General features: G+C 42.5%; 1 protein-coding gene across 13 annotated transcripts in view; it reads right to left on the bottom strand.

The window, feature by feature from the left end:
- Positions 1 to 24,377, bottom strand: part of DDX24 (DEAD-box helicase 24) — a 35,888-nt gene extending 11,511 nt beyond the window's left edge. The window contains exons 1-5 of one of the 13 annotated variants that reach the window (XM_082733304.1): positions 23,945 to 24,340; positions 17,408 to 17,575; positions 13,879 to 15,576; positions 11,973 to 12,689; positions 741 to 1,253 (exon numbers count right to left, since the gene is read on the bottom strand). In XM_082733304.1, coding sequence (XP_082589430.1) covers positions 741 to 1,253; positions 11,973 to 12,689; positions 13,879 to 14,053 — 1,405 coding nt within the window. In that variant the 5' untranslated portion in view covers positions 14,054 to 15,576; positions 17,408 to 17,575; positions 23,945 to 24,340. Of the gene's footprint in view, positions 1 to 740; positions 1,254 to 11,972; positions 12,690 to 13,878; positions 15,577 to 17,407; positions 17,576 to 23,944 lie in introns of all 13 variants that reach the window. The other 12 variants (XM_082733306.1, XM_082733298.1, XM_082733310.1 and 9 more) reach the window with 12 other exon arrangements.
- Positions 24,378 to 24,385: the final 8 nt, after the last annotated feature.

Here is a 24,385-nt window from a genome sequence, read left to right as displayed (position 1 = left end):
AATACTGCACCACAGTGCTGGGAATGAGCTCACTCTGCAGCTGTGACAACACCTCCCTAGAAAGCCCTGCCCATCCCCTTCAATGAGAATTAAGATGAACCTCCTCTAATGCCAACTGTCTGTTCTGTTCTCTGATGGAGAACAGATTCTCAAGGTATCCAATGTGGAAAGAAAACACAGGATCATGTCAGCAAAGTGCTTACCAAAGCAGAAGCTTGGTAAGTAACTGTTGCTTTTATTATAAAGATAAAATTCTCACTGTGCAGCCCTTCCCGAAAGGAATTCCCTGAGAGAGTAAGTTCTAGTACCCCAAGGCAGAGGTTGGCATACACTTTCTTAAAGGTCAATATAAGCATTTTGGCCTTGTGAGCTAAATCTGTCACAACTACGAACTTTACTTCATTCTACCTTGGTAGTGCAAAAGCAGCCACAGACACTATGTTATTAACAAATGGGTGAGGCTACACTTTATTTACAAAAAGAAGTACTTTGCCAACCCCTGCCTTAAGCATCCATCATATCCAATAAACTAACTTCTTATGCATCTGAAGTGGCATAAGCTATGCGCATCCTTGGAAGAACTGAGAAAGTATTAACTCAAACAATTTTCTGTAAGGCTTAATTCTCTGGCAGGTGAGAGAGATTTCCCCTAGAGGGCAGGAGCCATAGCTTATTCACCTTTGCCACCCCAGGTTCTAAGATCCTCTCAGAAGTATTTATTAAATGGAATTAAACCTCACCTGTAAACTTGGCCACAGCATCAATATGTTGCTTGACCTGGACAGCAAGCTCTCTAGTGGGAGTCAGAACCAGCCCAAGCAGAGGGCGCTTTGGATGTGCTTTACAGGTGGCAATTTTGCCATCCAACTCTTGCTTCAACCTTCCAGTCTCCTCTTCATCAAGCTTTTCCTCTTCGTCTTCATCCTGTTTGGGGATGGCCTTCTCCCTCACCAGAGAAGAAGGTCCTTCACCAGCATCACCATCACAGAAGGGCAGCACCTGGTCAGGGACAGCAGCTCCGGACTTGACCTTGCTGGGTGGTGCTGTAGCCTTCACTCCAGCTTCACTGGGCAGGACTTCGCCCTTAACTCTAATCTCATCAGGCGGAACTCCAGACTCTGTTGTCGCCTCAGTTCTAGTCTCAACAGGTACTGCTCCTGTGTCACTTGGAGCTGAAGTAGGCTTCTTCTTCATCTGCCACTGGAGCACTGCATGGATCATTGGAATGGCAAAGGCAAGAGTTTTTCCACTTCCTTAGAAGTAAAACAGAAAACAAAAACAGTGTGAATCAATAAATACACATACTTTCTGTTTGGGCTTCTTTCTTTACCCAGAATAAGGGGCCTTTATTCTGGGTAAAGAATATAAAGAATATAGCCGAGTGCTACCCCAAACAACCCAAAGCTCCTACACTCAGCACAGGCTTCCCGACAGCACTGCAAACAGCGGGTATCTATAATTAAGAGCTTGAGAAAAAGTCTAGCAGATAAGCACTGAGGCCTGATATCACCAATATAAACTACACACAAAATCCAAGCACTGAAACTCTAGAAATAGACAAGTTTTGTGTGTTTTGTCATTGCTGTAACATACACTACCACATTAGTATAGGGAACGGAAATCTCTAATTTCCTAGGTGGAGAAGATGGGAGTAGAGGATAATTTTTTTAGTTTTTGAGAAAACCTAAAATTAGCACAATTTTATCTATGCTTGAACATTTTCAAACTGATCTTTGAATGTATATGAAGTCCAAATTCACATCTTCTGGGTAGTTAATACAAACAAATAAAACAGTTCAAGTCGAGAATTTATAGTAGTTCCAAAGTTATGTCCTCAACAAAAGCAAATTAGTGATCTCTGGAGGAAGAAACCTCAAAGAATTCTCACAAAGGGCACCTGGGTGGCTCAGTCTGTTGAGCTTTTTGACTCTTGGTTTTGGCCTGGTTCATGGGATTGAGCCCCAAGTCAGCACAGGGTCGACTGAAGGGATCCTCTCTCTCCCTCTCCCCCTGCTTCTTCCCCAATTTGATCTCTTGCTTGCTCTCAAATAAAAACTTCTTTTTTTAAAACCTATTAAGAAGAGAGTTCTCACAAATAATCTTTAAAGGAAAATGAGATCTCAGTTAAAAAAAAAAAAAAAGCCCACAAAAAAATAAGCATAAGAAAAAAAGAGAGCAAAACAGACCCTTAACACTTTAGATAAAACAGTTCTTTTTATCAAAAACCATCAAAGCTAGAAGACATTACTACATCTTCATTTGAAGACCTGAAAAAAAAAGCCAACCTTCAACTGTCTACTTAGCAAAAATTCCTTTCAAAACAAATGCAAAATAAAGACATTTAAGCACCCAAAAGCTGAATAATTTATCCATCAGCAAACCTGAACTACAAGAAGTACTAAAGGAGTCTTCCATGCAAAAGATGCTACCGGATGAAATTGTGGATCTGCACAAATAAAGACTACCAGAAACAGTCATGGTAACATGGGTAAATATGAAAGATTTTTCTTAAAACGTATTATTTAAGTTTAAACTAAAAGTTATTAAACATAAAAATGTATTTTGGATTTTTAAAAACTTATTATTAACATACACTGTATTATCTGTTTCAGGGGTACAGCTCTGTGATTCATCAGTCTTAAAAATTCACAGCAGTCACCATAGCACATACCCTCTCCAATGTCCATCACCCAGCCTCTTTATCCTTCCTGCCCACCTCCTCTCCAGCAACCCTCAGTTTGTATCCTGAGATTGAGTCTCTTGTGGTTTGTCTCCCTCTCTGGTTTCATCTTGCTTCATTTTTTCCTCTCTTCCCCTATGGTCCTCTGCCTTCCCAAATTCCACATATTAGTGAGGTCATATAGTAACCGTCTTCTCTGATTGACTTATTTTGCTTAGCATAACACTCTCTAGTTCCATCCACATCATTACAAATGGCAAGATACCTGTTTTTTGATGGCTGCGTAATAGTCCACTGAATATATACACCACACCTTCTTTATCTATTCATCTGTTGATGGACATCTAGGCTCTTTCCATAGTTTGGTTATTGTGGACATTGCTGCTATAAACACTGCAGTGCAGATGCCCCTTTGGAACACTACATATCTTTGGGGTAAATACCCAGTAGTGCAATTGCTGAGTCATAGGGTAGCTCTGTTTACAACTTTTTGAGGAACCTCCATACTGCTTCCAGAATGGCTGCACCAGTGTGCATTCCCACCAACAGTGTAGGAGGTTCCCCTTTCCCCACATCCCCACCAACATCTGTCATTTCCTGACGTCTTGATTTTAGTCATTCTGACTGCTGTGAGGTGGTATATCCCTGTGGTTTTGATTTGTATTTTCCTGATACTGAGTGATGTTGAGGACTTTTTCAAGTGTCTGTTGGTCATATGGATGTCTTCTTTGCAGAAATGTCTGTTCGTGTCTTCTGCCCACTTTTTTAAAAAAGATTTTTTTATTGGACAGAGAGTGAGTGAGAGGGGGAACCCAAGCAAGGGGAGTGGGACAGGGAGAAGCTGGCCTCCAGCTGAGCAGGGAGCCTGACGAGGTCCTCAATTCCAGGACCCTGGGATCGTGACCTGACCTGAAGGCAGATACTTAATGACTGACCCACCCACGCTTCCCATTCTGCCCATTTCTTGATTGGATTTTTTTTTTTTGGTATTGATTATCATAAATTCTTTACAGATTTTGGATACTAGACCTTTATCTGATATGTCACTTGCAAATATCTTCTTCCATTCTGTCAGCTGCCTTTTGGTTTTCTGTTTCCTTTGCTGTTTAAGTTTTTTATCTTGATGAAGTCCCAGTTCATTTTGCCTTTGCTTCCCTTGCCTTTGGCAATGTGTCTAGGAAGAAGTTGCTGTTACTGAAGTCGAAGGGGTTGCTGCTTGTATTCTCAAGGATTTTGATGGATTCCTGTCTCACACTGAGGTCTTTTGTCCATTTTGAGTCTATTTCTATATGTGCTATAAGGAAATGGTCCAGTTTCATTCTTCTGCATGTGGCTGTCCAAGTTTCCCAACACCATTTGTTAAAGAGACTCTTTTTACCATAGGACATTCCTTCCTGCTTTGTCGAAGATTAGCTGACCATAGAGTTGAGGGTCCATTTCTGGGCTCTCTATTCTGTTCCACTGATCTATGTGTCTGCTTTTGTGCCAGTGCCATACTGTTTTGATGATTACAGCTTTTTATTTTTTTTTTATTTTTTTTTTTTTAAGATTTTATTTATTTGTCAGAGAGAGCAAGCAAGAGCGAGCACAGGCACACAGAGTGGAAGGCAGAGTCAGACGGAGAAGCAGGCTCCCTGCGGAGCAAGGAGCCCGATATGGGACTCGATCCCAGGACGCTGGGATCATGACCTGAGCCAAAGGCAGCTGCTTAACCAACTGAGCCACCCAGGCGTCCCTGATTACAGCTTTTTAATGGAGTTTGAAGTCCGAAACTGTGATGTTACCAGCTTTGCTTTTCTTTTTCAACATTCCTCTGGCTATTCAGTGTCTTTTCTAGTTCCACACAAATTTTAGGATTATTTGTTCCGTTTCTGTGAAAAAATGCTGATGGTATTTGATAGAGATTGCATTAAATGTGTAGATTGCTCTAGATTTTCACAACATTTGTTGTAGATTTTCACAATATTTGTTCATCCAGTTCATGAACATGGAATGTTTTTCCATTTCTCTGTGTCTTCCTCCATTTCTTTCATAAGTATTGTATAGTTTTCTGAGTAGAGATTCTTTGCCTCTTTGGTTAGATTTATTCCTAGGTATCTTACAGTTCTGGGTGCAACTGTAAATGGGATCGACTCCTTAATTTCTCTTTCTTCTGTCTTGCTGTTGGTGTATAGAAATGCAACTGTTTTCTGTGCACTGATTTTATATCCTGACACTTGACTGAATTCCTATAGGAGTTCTAGCAGTTTTGGGACAAAGTCTTTGGGTTTTCCACATAAAGTATCGTATCACCTACAAAGAGTGAGAGCTTGACTTCTTCTTTGCTGATTTGGATGCCTTTTATTTCTTTTTGTCTGACTGCTGAGCCTAGGACTTCTGGTACTATGATGAATAGCAGTGATGATAGTGGACATCCCTATGGTGTTCCTGACCCCAGGGGAAAAGCTCTCAGTTTTTTCCCATTGAGGATAATATCTGCTGTGGGTTTTTCATAGATGGCTTTTATGATATTGAGGTATGTGCCCTCTATCCCTAAACTATTAAGAGTTTTAACTAATAGAGGATGCTGTACTTTGTCAAATGTGTATTTTGGGTTTCTAACACATATAAAGTGTAAAACAAAAAGCACAATGTAAAGGAGAAAAGGAAATACAGTCTTTAAGATTCTTGTACTATATAAAAACAATATATTATTACTCGAAGATATCACATTAAAGATATATACTATGAACCCAAAAACAACCACTAAAAAAGATTTAGGTATATAAATGTAACAACAGTTACAACTAATAAGATCAATAAAGGATATAAAATGCCATCACAAAAAATAATCAGTCTAAAAGAAGTTAAAAGGAGAAAGAGTATAGCAAATAACAAAATAACAGATTACAACTTAACCATTATCAATAACCACATTAAATGTATATGACCTCAACAAATAAAAGACAGACTGTCACAATGATTAAATACCAAGACCCAACACATGCTCTCTACAAAAATGCCATTTTCCCCCCTTACAAGTCTGTTTAAAATAAAGTATATGATAAAGGATTCAGATGGAAAGCCAGATGAAGAGGTACATAAGGCAAGGTTTGGAAGGGTTCCAAAGGCTTCTGTCCCTGTGGAACTGGGGGTATACCACCCTCCCAGCACAAGGATGGGTTCACCAACTGAGAAGCTCCAAGAAACCCACCTAAAATGCAATGACATGAATAAGTTAAAAGTACAAGTATGAGGGGCATCTAGCTGGCTCAGTTGATAGAGCATGTGACTTTTGATCTTGGGGTTGTAAATTTGAGCCCCACCCTGGGTGTAAAAATTACTTAAAAATAATCTTAAAAAAAATAAGTATGCAAAACATACCATGCTAATATTAATCAAAATAAAGCTAAAAAAGATACATTAGTATCAGATTGAGAAGATTTTAGAAAAAAAAGTACTTTGGGGATAAAGAAGGCCATTTCATAATTAAAGGAATAAATTCATTTAGAGAATGTAACAGTCCTAAACATTTATATACCTAAATATAACAGAGCTTCAAAACACATAGAATAAAATCTTATGGAACTGCAAAGTAACCTATCACTCAAGAAAAAATAAGTGACACAAATACTTCTAATACACTGAAGCAATTAAATCTGTAAGTTAAAACCCACCCTATAAAGCAAAGTGTATCCAAGCACAGATGAAATCTACCAAATATTTAAGGAAGAAAAAAAATACCAATCCTATACAAACTCTTTCAGAAAACTGAATACTTCAAAGTCATTCCAAGGCCTGCATTACTCTCATTCGAAAAACCAGACATTACTAGAAAACTACAAACCACTATCCCATAAATAGAAATTCAAAAATTATCAACAAAACTTTAATAAATCAAATCCAATATATAAATGGAATAATAGCACTGTAACCAAATTTGGTTTATCCCAGGAATGTAAGTTTAGTTTAGTATTTCAGAATCAGTGTAATTTACCATAATCAACAGATGCTAAATGAAAACCCTTAATAAATGCATAAAAAGCATTTCAGAAACCACCATTTCTGATAAAAATGTTCAGCAAACTAGGAACTGAAGAGAATTTCCTCAATCTGATAAAGGCCCAACTATGAAAAACCTACACCTAACATCATACTTAACGATGAAAAACGGAGTATTGTCCCCCAAAGATCAGGAACAAAATAATGGTGTCCACTCTACCACTTCAAAATTGTATTGGCGGTTTTACTGCAATAAGATAAAAATAAACAAAAAGCATGTGGACTGGATGATAACTATATAAAACCTGATACAATCTTTAAGAAACTACTTCATGGGAGTGTGTGGGGGATTGGGGGCATATGGATGGTTCAGTCAGTTAAGCATCTGACTCTCGATTTTGGTGTGGGTCATGATTTCAGGGCTGTGAGATCAAGACCTGTGTCAGGCTCTACGCTCAGTGGAGAGTGGGCCTGGAATTCTCTCTCTCCCTCTGCCCCTCCCCATTTGCACTCTTTCTCTCTCTCTCTAAAATAAATGAATAAAAATCTTAGAACAAACAAGCAAAAAAAATGACTTGATGGTACCAAGTTGCAGGCCACAAAGTCAATATACAAGTCTTCATATTTCTATTTATTTTTATTTAACAACAATCTGAAATAGAAAACTTTAAGTTGCCATTTACAGTAGCATCAAAAATACGAAATATTTAAGGATAAATCTAATAACAAATGTGTATACAGTATAAACTACAAAACACTGCTAAAAAAATTAAAAATCTAAAAAAAGGGAGATATACTACAATCATGGGAAGATTCTGTATTATCCAGATGTCATCTGTCCTCAGTTTGCTTTATAATCAAAGAAGTCTCAATCCAAATACTATCTGGCTTTTTGTAGAAATGGACAAGTTGATTTTAAAATTCAAATGGAAGCATAAAGGACCTATAGCCAAAATTCAAATGAAAACATAAATGACCTAGAATAGCCAAAATAACTTTTTTTTCCCCAAAGATTTTATTTATTTAACAGAGAGAGATCACAAGTAGGCAGAGAGGCAGGCAGAGAGAGAGAGGAAGGGAAGCAGGCTCCCCGCTGCGTAGAGAGCCCGATGCGGGACTTGATCTTAGGACACCGAGATCATGACCTGAGCTGAAAGCAGAGGCTTAACCTACACTGAGCCACCCAGGCACAAAATAACAAAAACGACTTACTCTACCTGATTTTAAATTTATTCTAAAGCTGCAATATCGACGCCTGGGTGGCTCAGCGGGTTAAGCCTCTGTCTTCGGCTTGGGTCATGATCCCAGGGTCCTAGGATAGAGCCCCACATCGGGCTCTCTGCTCAGCGAGGAGTCTGCTTCCTCCTCTCTCTCTCTGCCTGCCTCTCTTCCTACTTGTGATCTTTGTCTGTCAAATAAATAAATAAAATCTTTAAAAAACTAAATAAATAAAGCTGCAATATCCAAGACAGTGAAGTTTTGATGTAAAAAGACAAGTAGATCAAAGAGGGGAAAAAAAAAGACTCCAGAAAAAGAACCACACCTATATAGTCACTGATTTTCAGAAAAGATGCAAAGGCAATTCAGTGGAGAAAGGATAGTTTTGTGTTTTTGTTTTTGTTTTTTTTAACAAACAGTGCTGGATGTCTGTATGCAGGGGAATAAAAAGGAACTCTTGATCCACACTTCTCACTGTAAACAAAAGTAAGCCCAATAAAGATCAAAGACTGAAACATACAACCTAAAACTAGTAACACTTCTAGAAGAAAACAATGGAGAAAATCTTTGTGATCTTGGGCTAGGCAAAGGATTTGGAGATAAGCACACCTGCACAAAGGACTGTGATAATTTGAACTTCATCAAAATAAAGAACTTCTGATCTTTTGAAAGACTGTAAAGAAAATGAAAAGACAAGCCACAGACTGGGAGGAAAAAAATCATAAACCATGTATCTGATAAAGGGGGTATACCTAGAATATATAATGAATTTAGTAATAGGAAAACAACAACCCAATTAAAAAATGGGCAAGAGGACTGAAAAGACACCACCAAATAATACAGAAATAGGCACTTGAAAAGATGCTCAATGAGTCATTAGGGAGATATCAATTAAAACCACAAGGAAACCATGCTAAAAGTTTAAAAGTCTAAAATAAAACTGAAGGGGCGCATGGATGCTCAGTGGGTTAAAGCCTCTGCCTTCAGCTCAGGTCATGATCCCAGGGTCCTGGGATGGAGCCCAGCATAGGGCTCTCTGCTCAGCAGGGAGCCTGCTTCCCTCCCCCCACCCCCTCCCCCTGGCTGCCTCTCTGCCTACTTAGGATCTCGGTCTGTCAAATATATGAATAAAAAAATAAAAAATAGGGGCGCCTGGGTGGCTCAGTGGATTAAGCCGCTGCCTTCGGCTCAGGTCATGATCTCAGGGTCCTGGGATCGGGTCCCGCATCGGCCTCTCTGCTCAGCAGGGAGCCTGCTTCTTTCTCTCTCTCTCTCTGCCTGCCTCTCCATCTACTTGTGATCTCTCTATCAAATAAATAAAATCTTTAAAAAAATAAATAAATAAATAAAATAAAAATAAAAATAAAAAATAAACAAACAAATACATAAGTAAAATAAAATGAAGACTGAACATACCAAGTATCAACAGGGACAGAGACCCATTCAAACTCTAACTGTGTGGGTATGTAAAATGCTATAATCACTTTAGGAAACTCCTAAAAAATTACATTTACCTTAAGACTTAGCTATTCCAAAGGTATTTTTACCCAAAAGAAACTGAGGCATATACCCATACAAAGACTAACACAACAATATTTACAGTACTTTTTGTTTTTAAATTTTATCTATTTATTTATTTGGGAGGAGACAGTGTGGGAGGGGAAGATTGGTGGAGAAAGGGAGGGAGAGAGACAAAGAGCTCCTGGGCAACACTGTGCACAGGCACGGGGGAGGGAGAAGTAAAGGGAGAGAGAAGCCTTTTTTTTTTTTTTTAAAATATTCTCTTTATTTATTTATTTGACAGAGAGGGAGAACAAGCAGGGGGAGCGGCAGAGGGAGCAGGAGAAGCAGGCCCTCTGCTAAGCAAGGAGCCAATGTGGGGCTCGATCCCAGAACCCCAGGATCATGTCTTGAGCCAAAGGCAGATCCCTCAACCAACTGAGCCACCTAGGTGCCCCAAGGGAGAGAGAATCTTAAGCAGACTCCATGCTGAGTGCAGAGTCTGACAGGAGGATAAATCTCAGGACACAGAGATTATGACCTGAGCTAAAATCAAGAGTTAGAGGCTTAACCAACAGAGCCAGCAGCTGTTCCTATGAACAGTTTTATCTGTATAGCCAAAAACTATACAGAACAAAAATATCCATCAACAGATGAATAAACAAACTGTATTATATCTATACACTGGCATATTAACTATCAATAAAAAGGAATGAACTATTGGTACTTGCAGTAACATGGTTAAATCTCAAAGCATGCTGGGTCAAAGAGCCAAACACCCAACCCCTCTCAAAAGTACCTACCTAGTGTATGATTCCGTTATATAAAATGCTGGAAAATGAAAATTAATCCAAAGTAACAGAAAGCGTATCAGAGGTTGCCTTGTGGATGAACAAGGAGCAGGACCCAAGAGAGGCTTCAAAAGGGACTCAAAGCATCTTTTGGGGCTGATGGAAATATTCATTATCTGTATGGGAGTGGCAGCTTGTCCACGGACCCAAAAGTCTTTGTGAGTCTTGGACCTGCAGATTCACAGCATTCCACTGGGATAGCCTGAAAGGAGCAGTGGTATGAATCCAAATGTGAGGTTCTAGCCACAGTGGCTCATACAACCTTGGCTCTGTTTCCAGAAACCCACTTCCAGGCCTCTGCACAAACCAAAGCAATGTAGCAGAATGCTTAACAGCACACAGACCTAGTCCAGAATCCAGGCACTACCACTTTTCAGCTGCTGTTTTAGGGATACTGTCGTCTGTGAGGCTGTGTTTCCTCATGAGTAAGATGATAATAATAAATGCAACCTATTTCAGAGTGATTTTGAGGACGGAGTTCATCAATATGATGTACTTAATACAGTGCATGACAGATTTTAAATGCGAAGAAAATGTTCTAACTTACTATTACTTCCACTCCCGAGGCTTCCTTACTCTTCCATCTACGTGATTCTTCTACAGGATCTCACCTGTATTTTCCTGATCACCCTTTCTAGAAACCCAAGGCACACAGTGTCTAGATCGTCTACTTCTATCTCATACAATCTAACAGTCACTAGCCATGTATGAATGGCTATCAAGCACTTCAAATGTGGTTACTCTAAATTGATGTGCTGCAAATTCAAAATACATGTCAGATTTTGAAAACTTAGTATAAAAATAAGAATGTAAAATATCTCAATAATTTTAATTAAATATTGAAATTTTTATAAACTGATTAAATACAGCGTTAAAATTAACTTTTACCTATTCTTACCTTTTTAAAATATGGCTCCTAGAAAATTTAAAATTCCTACATGGCTCACATTATATACATATAATATTTCTATCGGTTACTGCTGGTCTAGTTGGATTTTAGTATGAGGCAGTACAAGCTCTATCGGTTACTGCTGGTCTAGTTGGATTTTAGTATGAGGCAGTACAAGCTCCTCCCTCCAATCAGTAACTTAAACTACTGAGGTCAAGTCAACCCGGCATTATTTCACAAAGTCTTAAGATGGCCCAGGGAATGAGAGAACTTTAAATAATGCCTAGTCCCAACAGTCACCTCAGGCCAACATCTTCCTACAAAATCCACCCAATGGTTACCTACCACACACTCAAACCCTTCCAGTAATGATAAACTCAGCAATTCCCAAAGCAGCCCTTTTATCTTTGGACAACTCTTGAGAATTAGTGAAGATGTACCTCTTTAGAGGGTTAATCTTAGTCCTACTTTACCCCTCTGAGTCATTTAGGAAGGCTCAAGAACAGGAAAAAACTACCATTTGCAAATCACTTGCAATGTACTGTGTACACTTTTCTGTAGCATTTACATTTAATCCATAAAGAAAGGGGAAAAACAGTAGTAGGCACTGGTGTTATCTTTATTTTATAACAGCACCTATGGGTGTCAGTGAGATAAAGCGACCTGTCCAGGGTACCAATCATAAAGTAGCAGATCTCAACTCAAGAGTTGGATGACTTCTAAACACCTTCATTCAACAATGCATTTGTGGTTTGGTTCCCAAATTCCCCTCTTCCCAAGCCATCCAACCTGTTAGCAGCCACAAGGTCAACCCAAAAGCAATCTTACCCTGGCCAGCTAAGGACGCCCTTACCTGTCTCAGCAGCCCCAAGGATGTCCAGTTTGTCACGGATGGCAGGTGCCAAGGTGAGAGCTTGGATTGGTGTGGGTGCAGAGAAGCCTAGAAAGCTGAGTGCTCGGAGAACTGGCTTGGGTACAAAGAGATCTTTCCATGCTGTTACATCTGCCTTCTGGTCATGCATTTCAGGCACCCATGTCTTTGCTTTCTTGGGCACTTTTGGAGTAGTACCCTGGGAAGGCTCCAATTTTTTTTTCCCTTTCTTTTTTTTCTTTTTTGGAACAGTCTGGGCTGAGCTTTCTGATACCATCTCCTCTACCTGTGGATTAGGACAAACTGTGCCATCTCCCTGAGGCTCTGGTTCAGCATCTTTGACTTCAAACTCTTCCTGGGCACTGATTCCTTCAGTTTCCATGTCTTTATTCTTCTTCAACTTCATCCTTTTCTTTGAGGAGCTGGACTCTCCTTCTTCCTTTCCTGAAACACTTTGTGCCTTTCTCTTCTTGGGTTCCTCCTTTGAGAAGAGGCTGGAGGAATTCTTGGCAGGGGAGACCAACTGGTAATCCGTCAGTTCCTCAAAGCACACCAAGTCATCCATCTGTCCCTCTGCAAACATATTTGGGTCAATCTCCACCTGCTTCCATTTTCCCACAACTTTGATTCCCTTTGTCTGAAATCTGCCAAAGCTTGGTGCCTTTGGCTTTGATTTTGTCTCCTGCAACTTCATGGTTGCTGAAAAGAAAAGGAGAGAAGCATTCCATTAGGTTGGCAACTGAAGCGCACAGGGGTCTGAGTCAACAAATATTTTCTAAGCAGCCTATAGTATCCTGTCCTGCAAAGAGGTGAGGACACAGAGACCCTGAAGATCAAAGAGAGGAAATATACCAACAGAGTAGGCCGCTTGGCCTGGAACAGAGGGTACACAGGGCATGGAAGGGCACAGACACATGAGCTAGATCTGGTTGGGATTCCAGACCCAACACTTACTGCTTGGGTGTCACTGGACAGTAGTGTTTAATCCGCCCTGAACCGCAGTGCTCTCATCCTTTAAATAAGGGAAAGGGTCCCAATAATATCTAAGGCACAAAATGTTTTATGCAAAGAAATAAAATTATGTAAAGCATGGAGCATGAAGCTCGCCATTCCCAAGTCATTTTGAAGGCCGAATTAAGAATGCGAAGGAGTGTTGCTGCTGTTGTTTTTTCTTTTTGGTTTGGGGGTGGGGGTTAGGGGGCCAGCTTTATTGCAAGGGCTCAAGCCTTGACCCAAGAAGGCAAACGCCTATTTCACCATGCTGGCCTTGGCCCATCCAGCATTTTTGTCACATTTTGAGCGATTTAACACACATTTCAACAGAGACGTTTGACTAGCACTCCATCCGCGGTCTCCCTTTCCAGAAAGACTAAGGAAAATAACCGGTCCCGGAGGGAAGCCCCAAAGTAATACGTGGTTGTTCAAATGCGGACCGGCTCCGCGTCCGTGGCGGACGTCTGAGCCTGTGAACCCCTGTCTCCTCGCCTGTAAGTGGGGATGATGAAGGTATCTGTCCCAGAGGGTCGTTACACCGACGCGAAAAGGTGACGCACTTCAGAACCCGCTGGGCATGGCGCCTCACCGGCTCTGCACGTCAGCGCGCACAGACGCTTCACCCCCGGCCCCGGCTCCACCACGACGGCAAACCACCCGCTTCCACCGCGGCGCGGGTGGTCAGACACCGGGGGCGAGAGACCCAGAGCCGCGCCTCGCCTGGGGCTTAACGGGCGCTCGACGCTGAGAGGCCGACGCCACCGGGCCTGGACGCCCACAGCAGGGACCCCCAGCCGTCCTCTCTGGACCGGAGAACTGAGGCCCATGTCCTGCACAGGCCCACCACGCCAGCCCCGGGGGCCGGCCCCAGCCCCGCTCCGTCTCCCGTACTCACCGCATGGAGACGCCGTCACGGCCTCCTCACACGCCGGCCAACCGCCGCGCACACCTCCTCTGAAGTCCCTCAGCTGCAGCGTCGACCGCAGTTCCGGGGCGGGGCTCGCATTCACGCACGCGCGCGCCCCTGAGATAGGAAGTCGCGCCCCGGAGATAGGAAGTCCCGCCCCCATCTAAAGGCTGCCGCGTGATTCGCTGCCGCTGCGGCGGTACTCCTCCGCTGGGCTTAGGGAGCCGGTGGAGCTGCTGAACCCGCGGTGCAGCATTCCCGCTCAGTGCCCGCTGGTGCACCGGAACGCGTTTCCTTCAAGTTTTAGTGCAGTGGCTGTCCGCGAATGAAGTACCTACTGGGTGCCTGCGAACCTTGCAAACGTTTTAGCCTCTAATTTATAACCCAACCAGCCAGTATCAGAGGTGCTGTTTTCGCTGTTTTTTTTTTCATGCCTCACCTATTGCTCACTGATAGGTGAGGTCAGGCTAGATCCACCTGACTCCAAAGCTCACGTTTTCACTGCCAAACTGAACTGGTTCCTTTGTTATATGCAGAGAAATCACCTTCACAGTAGAGAGTCGCCTTTTCAATGTGGGCGTCACCACACCACCTGGGAAACCTTTCCCACATGCTGTCTGGCTGGTGACCTTGAGAAGTCTTAAAGTCATTTCTAAAGTTTAGGTCAAGTGAGCCTCCCCACCCTGCTTTGGAGCCAACATGGGACAGAACTTGCCAGTGTGTCCCCAAGGGCCTGGGTGCATAAAACCTGTGCCCAAGTAGTGTCTGAAGAAGTCTGATGACCAGACACTGAAGCTGTCTGGATGGTAGAGTGAGGAGAAAGGGCTGCACGTCCCTACGTGGAAGGACAGGGTTTCTGTCCCCTCTGGCCTAGTTGGAGGATTCCAGCATTAGTCCTGACAACCTTGCCTAACAGGGCTGTTTGGTGGCAAAAGGGTCCTCAGCAGAAACCTACTAGAAATAGGACCCCTGCAGTGGTACTTAGGGTCATAATGGGGCATGGTGAAGATTCTCAGTGAAGGTCTCTGAAAAACTGGCAAAAGCATCTGTATTAGTTAGGATTCTCCAAAGAAACAGAAACAACAGGATATGTGTATGCAGAGAGAGAAATTTGTCTTAAGAAATTGGCTCACAAATGATTGTGGAGACTTGACATATCCAAACTTGGATGAGGTAGGCCAGTAGGCAGAAGACTCAGGGAGGAGTCTAAAGGCAGTCAGCTGGCGGAATCCCTTCTTGCTCAGAGGATGTCAGTCTTTGTTTTATTAAAGCCTTCAACTGGTTGAATGGGTCCTCCCCATACTGTGGAAGGTAATCAGCTTTATTCAGAATTCACAGATTTAAATGTTCATCTCATCCCAAAAAAACCTTCACAGAAACGTCTAGAATAATGTTTGATCAAATTTCCACGCACAGTGGACACATAAAGTTAACCACCACAGCATTCTAGGAGAGAAAAGAATAGTTTTTGATTGGACATCCCCCATGTTGGAGGAGACAACTCTGTTGGACAGCCAAGAAAGATTTGCAGACAGCACTAAGTTAAAATAGCTTCTCGCCCCTTTATCTCATGGTTTTGTGTAGTTGAAAGCAGCCATATGGAGAGGAAGTAGACGAAAGAGAGGTGAGAGCGGATTACGTCCCCTCTTCCCAGCTCTGTGTTTCAGAGCCCGGATCAGACCTAAACTGGGGAAAAGGGGGAAGTTACAAATTTGCATGTGAGATGGAAATTTTGACATCAGATTAGATGGTGTTTTTGTTTACTCACTATTATTTTTCATGAGGGGGTGTTTTCCCCCTAATTATTACAGATGAAATTTTATTTTATTTTTTTAAAGATTTTTCTTTTTTTTTTTTTTTAAAAGATTTTATTTATTTATTTGAGAGAGAGACAGTGAGAGAGAGAGCATGAACGAGGAGAAGGTCAGAGGGAGAAGCAGACTCTCCATGCAGCTGGGAGCCCGATGTGGGACTCGATCCCGGGACTCCGGGATCATGACCTGAGCCGAAGGCAGTCGTCCAACCAACTGAGCCACCCAAGCGTCCCAAAGATTTTTCTTTTTTTAAGATTTTATTTATTTATTTGACAGAGTGATCACAAGTAGGCAGAGAGGCAGGCAGAGAGAGCAGGGAAGCAGTCTCCCTGCTGAGCAGAGAGCCCGATGCGGGACTCAATTCCAGGACGGTGAGATCATGACCAGAGCCAAAGGCAGAGGTTTAACCCACTTAGCCACCCAGGTGCCCCTACAGATGAAATTTTAAAATGGCATTCTTTCCGAGTCAGTTTTAGCGGAGGCACAAAGATGGAAAAGAAAACAGTAAGAGCACAGTTTCCTTGCTCTCCAAAGCAGGTTTCTTAGAGAGTATTAGACCTGAAAAGGAAATTGTCTCCAAACAAGTTACATGCCACTTAGCTTAATATCTAGTTCTAAGTCTGAAAGGATCAAAATTGAAGAGGCTGAGAGAGAGCATTTTCTTGCAGAACTTACAACTTGTGGCTGAGGTTAAATAAAGTATAATTTGGACTTAAAATAATTTATTTCAGCAAGCATCTCCTTCTTCAGGATTCCCAGAGTGTCCTCTATGGAGTATAGCACTTTCTGCTCTGCATTATACTGGGAGATTTACTTTCTTGTCTTAGTTCTCCTAGATTACAAGTTCCTCAAAGAATTGCCCTCAGATTTATCTGGGTGTTCCCTAACATGCGTAGTCAGTGTCTAGATGATGTAGTGAGTCATAAGTGTTTGTTGAATGAATGAATGAGAAAGCCATTGACCTTAGTCTGAGGGTTGATACCCTCTGCCTATTTGTGTAGTTGAACCTGGCACCAGAAGTGATGACAAAGGCTGACTTTGTCCTATGGCATCTGTTCCTAGTTCATAGCAGCTTTTTTGGTTATGTCCCCAAGCTGGATACAACCAAAATGTCCTACGGTAGGTGGATGGTTAAACTGTAGTATGTGGATATATACATATATTAAGTCATCATGTTGTACACCTTAAGCTTACAAAAAGTTGTATGCTAATTATATCTCAATAAAGCCGGGAGGAATACCTATGGTATGTCTATTCAACAATAGAAAGCAATGAACTAGTAGCACAAACAACTTGGATAGATTTAAAGGGTATTATTTTGAGTGAAGAAAGCCCTTGTCTCCAGGGCATGTAGGACATGAAAGGACAAAATCACAGGATGAAGAACAGATTGGTGGTTTCTGGAGCTTAGGAAGGAACTCGTGGTTAGAGTGTGAGTATTTGGAGTATCTTACACAGATCTCCTAAATCCGTTGGAATTTCCTAGGTGACAGGAACATCTTTTGTTGTAATGGGTTGATTCTTAGTGGGACCCTCAGTGGGGGCTCATCACCAGACACTTGGAATGTTAAGCCTCACCCTCCAGAGAGGGGAAAAGGACAGAAGTCTGAGTTGATCATCCTGACATGAGGAAGCCTCTGTAAAGTCCCTAAAATGTGGTGTTCTCAGGACTTCCGGCTTAGTAAACAAGAATACCTCCTTACCAGGCACCTGGGTGGCTCAGTCAGTTGGGCATCTGCCTTTGGCTCAGGTCATGATCCTGGACTCCTGGGATCGGGTCCCACATCAGGCGCCCTGCTCAGCAGCAAGTCTTCTTCTCCTTCTGCCCTTCACCCCACTTGTGCTCTCTCTCTCAAATAAATAAACAAAATCTTAAAACAAACAAACAAACAAATCTATCCATGGGAACACCCAAACCATAGGACAGAAAGAAGTTCTGTGCTCAGGGCCTCACCCTATATAACTTTTCATCCTACTGTTCTTTTGTACCCTTTAATAGCCTTTGTAATTAATCAGTAATAGTCAAATCAATAATTTTCCCAAGTTCTATGAGCCTTTCTAGCCAGTTGTCCAAGCCAAGGAGGGGGTCATGGGAACCCCCAATGTGTAGCCAAAATGGACAGAACTTGTGGGTAACCTGGGACCCATTTCTTAGGATTAGAATCTAAGGGAGGCAGTCTTAGGAGCCTGAGCCCTTAACCTGTGGGGTTACTGCAGTTAGTACCAGAATAGAGTTAAATTGCAGGACACTGAGTTGCTGCCCACAGAGAAATAGAGCAGTGTTTGGTATGGAAAAACCCACACATCTATGTCAGGAGTATAGCAGCAGTACAGACACTGTTTGCAAATACTCCACTTCACTGGGCATCAGGGAAATACAATTCAAAACCACAGAGAGATACCACCTCACACAGGTCAGACTGGCTAAAATTAACAAGTCAAGAAATGACAGGTGTTGGCCAAGATGTAGAGAAAGGGAAAGCCTCCTACACTGTTGGTGGGAATGTGAGCTGGCACAGCCACTCTGGAAAACAGAATGGAGGTTCCTCAAAAAGTCAAAAATAGAGCTACCCTATGACCCAGCAATCACACTACTGGGTATTTACCCCAAAGATAAAAATGTAGTGATCCGATGGGGCACGTGAACCTGAATGTTTATAGCAGCAATGTCCACAATAGCCAAACTATGGAAAGAGACCAGATGTGCATTGACAGATGAATGGCTAGAAAAGACATGATATATATATATATATATATATATATATATATATATATATACACACACACACACGCACACACATATACGCACAATGGAATATTACTCAGTCTTCAAAAAACCGAAACTTTGCTATTTTCAACAACGTGGATGGAACTAGAGCGTATTATACTAAGTGAAATAAGTCAATCTGAGAAAGACAATTACATGATCTCACTCTTTTGCGGACTTTAAGAAACAAAACAGACTCACAGGGGAAGGGAGGGAAAAATAAAATAAGACAAAATAAGAGAGGGAGACAAACCATAAGAGAATCTCAACCACAGAAAACAAACTGAAGGTGCCTAGAATTCTGTTATGTGGAGGTACAACATTTTATTTACTTGATTTCCTGTTATTTCAAACATTTGCTGTCATGAGTAACACCATGGTAAACGTTATGTGCTAACATTTCGGGGTGTGTGTCTAATTCTTTTCTTAAATTTCATTTATTTGACACAGAGAGAGAGAGAGAGAGAGAGAGAGAGAGACATCACAAGTAGGCAGAGAGAGAGGGGGAAACAGGCTCCCTGCTGAGCAGAGAGGCCCACGTGGGGCTCGATCCCAGGACCCTGAGATCATGACCTGAGCTGAAGGCAGAGGCTTTAACCCACTGAGCCACCCAGGTGCCCCCTGATTCTTTTCTTTAAAAAAATTCCAGAAAGCAGAATTTCTGATCCAAATAGAATGGAGGCTTTTACTACATGTTTCTGCTTCTGTGGCTTTTGCTTTGGTTTTTGGTGCAGCAGAGAATTCCAGGGTCCTGTCCTTACCAAGATGCAGCTTTATTCTGGTGTACATGTTATCAGAGGCACTTTGGTCCCACAGCCAACAGGTAGACAGTGGCTTTCTGATACTACAGTTTTGTTTTGTTTTATTTTGTTTTTAAGATTTTATTTATTTGAGAGAGAGAGAGCGTGAGAGAGCATGAGCAGGAGGAGAGGGAGAAACAGGCTCCCCACTGAGCAGGGAGCCTGGCATGGGACTCGATCCAAGGACCCCAGGATCATGACCTGAGCAGAAGACAAATGTTTACCAACTGAGCCACCCAGGTGCTCCTAGATACCCCAATTTCTTTTTTTTTTTTAAGATTTTATTTATTTATCTGATAGAGATCACAAGTAGGCAGAGAGGCAGGCAGAGAGAGAGGAGGAAACAGGTTCCCTGCTGAGCAGAGAGCCCAATGCGGGGCTTGATCCTAGGACCCTGGGATCATGACCTGAGCCGAAGGCAGAGGCTTTAACCTACTGAACCACCCAGGTGCCCCTATACCCCAATTTTTTGATCATGGTAGCGGTTGCTGCACCCTTGGTGGTCTAGGACTTCAGCATCATTCTGAGAGGGTGTCCTTCCTGGAAATTCAACCTAGAACCTCCTCCTCCAGTCTTGGAACAATTTTGAAGTCACCTGATTCCCTGTGTTAAAATTCACTCTCCTTAAGTTAGCCCGAGTGACTTCTGTTACCCATGGCCAAACCCTGACTAATGGGTGGATTCACGGACTCGTGAAATACCCACACTCACTCACAGTTATCTCCTTTAACAAATTATTTTACTGTTAGTGAGATGGATCATCTTTTCAAATATTTATTGGCTATGTGTAATTCTCTCCTTCGGAGCGACCCCTGCTAGTATTAGAGTTTCTTTTTAAAAATCATTTTTTAGAGGCTCCTGTGTGGCTCGGTCCTTAAGCATCTGCCTTAGGCTCAGGTCATGATCCCACAGTCCTGGGATAGAGCCCTGCCTTGGGCTCCCTGCTCAGTGGGAGCCTTCGCACTCCCACTTCCCATGCTTGTTCCCTCTCTAGTGCTCTCTCTCTCTCTGTGTGTGTCAAATAAATAAATAAAATCTTTTAAAAAAATAAATAAAAATCCCTTAAAAAAATTTTTTTTGGTGCCTCTGTGTCACCAAACTAAGGCACATCAAGATTAATGAACTTGCCCAAGGTCACAACTAGTAAGGATTCCAACCCAGGCTACTGGTCAGAGGTCATGCTGTTCACCCCCAATGTGCCATAGAGGACTAGGGCTAAGTTCCTTTTAGTTCTGAGCTCTGCTCTCTTTGCATTGAGCTCCCCCTCGAACTGGTTCTTCAGTCCTGGGTTTAGTAGGTCGGCTTTCGCTGGCAGACCATTCTGTGCAGAACCTGAATCCCCAGCCCTTGGTTTAGTTCACAGTCCCCCAGTTGTTGGGGATTCCTTTCCCGGCTCCAGCCTGCAGTCTCCATTTACTAGTCTGCCGGGTTAGCCCACGCTGAGAATTGCTGGTGGTGTGCATGGCCTTCTCTTGGCCAGTCGCAGTAACATTTCTTGGGTACTGTTGGTATGTTGAGATGCATATATTTGTCTTGTGTTATATAGGTAAGGGTTATTGCTAACAGGGATCTCCAAAGCCAAAACGCCACAGAAATTGGTGGTCACGGGTCAAGAACTTAAGAGCTATTAGAGCAATTGCCCCCAAACCCAAAGACTCCTAATGTTAGGATAATCTGATCACGGAACAGGTTAAATTGACACTCTGTCACTCACCAGCCTCAAGAAAATTGCTATGAAGCAAAGTACGCTATGAAACACTGCACAACCGCAACCTATCCCTTTTAGCCCTCAAAACCCAAGCCTTGGCCAACAAGATTGTTAAATGTTAAAGAGTCAAATGTCTCACTTTCTGACATACCTGCTTATTCTGTGTCCAAGAACAAGACTCCTGTAACCTATAAATATCTACAAAGATGGCCAAGTCCTACTATGCTTGTTTTGTGCCCTGAGAACTTTCCTGGTAATCATCAGGTTGGGGCCCCAAAATACGGCCCAACTGAAATGTGGGTTGTACCTCACTTTCAGGTAGGGTCTTAGCAAACTGCTGCCAGTCCTTGGGGGCAATTATAATGATCATCATGAGGAATGTTCCAATTAGATAAGATCATTTAGGAAGTGCACTTAAAAGTCCCCAAATTAAATAAACAGAATGCTATACCTATTTTAATGGGTGTACAAACCCTCCAAAAGGCTTCGAAATTCCAAAATAGCTTTACTGAAAGATGTGTTGCAAAAAGTTAATGAAAAAGTTGAGGTACCTTGGGTGGCTCAGTCAGTTAAGCACCTGACCCTTGATATCAGCTCAGGTCGTGATCTCAGGGTCCTGGGATTGAGCCCCATGTCAGTCTCTGCACTGGACGTGGAACCTGCTTGAGATTCTCCCTCTCCTTCTGCCCCTCCCTGCGTCTCCCCCTCCTGCATGCTCTCTCCCTCTAAAATAAAATTCAAAAAAACTCCAAAAAATAAAAGATGATGTAGGTACTTAAAAGAAAAGATGGTTACACCCATGTGACTCCTACTGCTTCCTCCTTCCTCCTTTGTTTGAGGAGGAAGTAGTCTAGTGTTAAAAAACAAAACCAGGATGGAAGGACACCTGGGTGGGTCATTCAGTTAAACATCAGACTTCAGCTCAGGTCATGATCCCAGAGTCCTGGGATCAAGCCCCACAGCAGGCTCCCTGCTCAGCGACAAGTCTTGTTTCTCTCTCTCTCTCTCTCTCCCCCTCTCCCTCTCTGATCCCCCCCTCAAATAAATAAATAAAATCTTACAAAAAAAAAAAAACAAGAAAATTTGAAGATCTATTCAATATTCAAATATTCAAATATTCCTGAATAGGGTAGCATCCCATCTAGCTAGCAGAAAGGGGCTCTGAGGCACTATATGGGAAATGGGAGACTTTTACAGGCAGAAACAGGCATGACAGGAAGTTATTAGTGAAAGAAAACAAAAGATTGTTTCAGACCAGATCACCTTCCTTTGGAGGATAGGGAGGCAAGGTGGGTCTTCAGGAATTTCTAGATGGACTGCTTAAAGGTCAGTCACATCCCTGCAGTTAAGCTTCAGTTCAGTGTCATAGAGGCAAATGACTCCACTAGAGGCCTCTTGTTTCACTTTCTCACTCCCCCTTTATTTAGAGAACTCAGGAGAGAGAGTGGATCGTTGTAAGAGCAACGTTTGATCTTTCTGAGTAGGCAAGAAGGGACGAAATCTGTAGCAACCAGAAGTATAACCAGAGTAAACGGATACAGATGCTGGGGTTCCGTGGAACTGACATGGGGAAGAGAAATCTCTTCTGATTGCATCTAACTTCTTGATGAGATAATAAATAGCCATCTGAGAGTCAGTTGGGAGGAGACAGTGGGAGAAGTTTTAGGAGAAGTTGAATTTACTGTTGACATTTTGCAGAATTGTTGGATAAAAACCATGCCGACATGCCAACCATGTGTCATTCCATCTAGAAGTGACTAGAAGCCTCAGTTCCCATTCAACACCCCTGAAGAATCCAGGTGAGCTCCCCCACCCCAAATGTTGTTGGGATGTTGAGACTCATGACACAGCTTGCATACACGAACGTGCACATACAATCACACACACACACACAGACACACACACACATTCTTCCTGTGAATTCTCAAATTTCCTGCTGCCGAATGTAGCTGATGGGGAGAGTGTAGGTTCCTGAACAGGGCTTGGAGTGTAGCTTAATCCTCAACAGACTGCCATCAGAGTGTAGCTTAAGCTAACAAAAATAAAGTGTTTATGTCATGCCATCCATGCTGAATATTTAAAGCACACAAATTTCTTTTCAGTCTGTTCTTGGCGCAACAGCTGTTGTGAATCTGATGGTACCATTTCTCTCTCAGCCTCTCTAAGAGCTTCCCACTTTGCTCAGAGATCAAGACCAGGTCCTTGCCATGGTGTAGGGAGCCCCAGATGGCCTGGCTCCCTGTCAGCCTCTGTCTTTAGCTCCTGCCTCTCTCCCTCAACCACCTGCTGCAGCCACACTGGTCTCTTCCCTGTTCCTCTCATACCTGGTTCTTTGCCATCTCTGTTCCTTTTACCTGGAAAGACTTTCCCCCACAATTCTACCCGACTCCCTCCTCCACCTCCTTTTGCCTTGGTACTTCTTCAAATAATAGATCGCATAACTATATAGTTGTTTATCTTGTTTCCTCCTCCCACCACACTGGCTTATAAACTGTAAGGACAGGTACTTTGATCTTATCTGCCTTGTGTACTATCTCAGTGCCCAGATCGGTGTCTGCCATGATGGGCCTCCAAATAGCTGAACACTGGCCACTGCAAGGCTTAAGATTATTCTGAAAACCACCTCGCCTTTATTAGAAATCAATATTCATCCTTTTTTTTAGAACTTTCATCAGATTTCTTATGACCTTTATTATGCAGGGAGTACATCCTGTCCCCAAATTAAATGACAAAGCATTTTATATTAGCCGATGGTGGTGGATACAGTGACCAGATCCCCTCTTTATAATAACTAGATTCTGCCTTTGACCGGTGTAGGAGCCAAAGGCAGGCTGCTGAAAATGTGCTACTTGGGTACATCGATTATTTTAAATAAAAACTACTGAAGAAACAACGTATGTAGGGACATTAATACCCTCCTCTGTACACCTAAAAGTGTTACTGAACCCACGATCGATCTGCTTACCTCACGGCTGTCCAGTAAGTTGAGTGACAAGCTGTTGAAGCAGGCATAAAATCTATTTGAGAAAGCCCACTGTCCGGATGGCAGACTAATGTCCCAGATAAAGGTCTTGCCACGGGCAGTTGCTTTTCCAATGTGATCAGACACAAAAGGATGGGCGTCTGAAAAGTCTGCCAGTTTGCTACAAAAATCCTCACCTTCTGAAGGGATTTAATCAGTCTTGGACCTTGGCAGACCTCTGGCTCTGCTGGTTCTCAGTTCTGGGTGTGTCCTCAGCCTGTGCTGGTTTTCGGTGATGTCTGGTCTTAGAGAGGCAACACCCCTGGCTGCTTACATCCCTGCTTGACATGAATGACTCCATCTTGTTCTCTATATCCAGTCCCCACCCCTACCAGGTCAATTTCTATTAGTTGGCCAGCCCCCAAACCCAAACTATTTCTTGTT

This window comes from Mustela nivalis (genome assembly GCF_964662115.1).
Source record: "Mustela nivalis genome assembly, chromosome: 6".
NCBI classification, from domain to species: domain Eukaryota; kingdom Metazoa; phylum Chordata; class Mammalia; order Carnivora; family Mustelidae; genus Mustela; species Mustela nivalis.
Note: the sequence above shows the minus strand (reverse complement) of the source record. Positions and strands in the feature narration are given on the sequence as shown.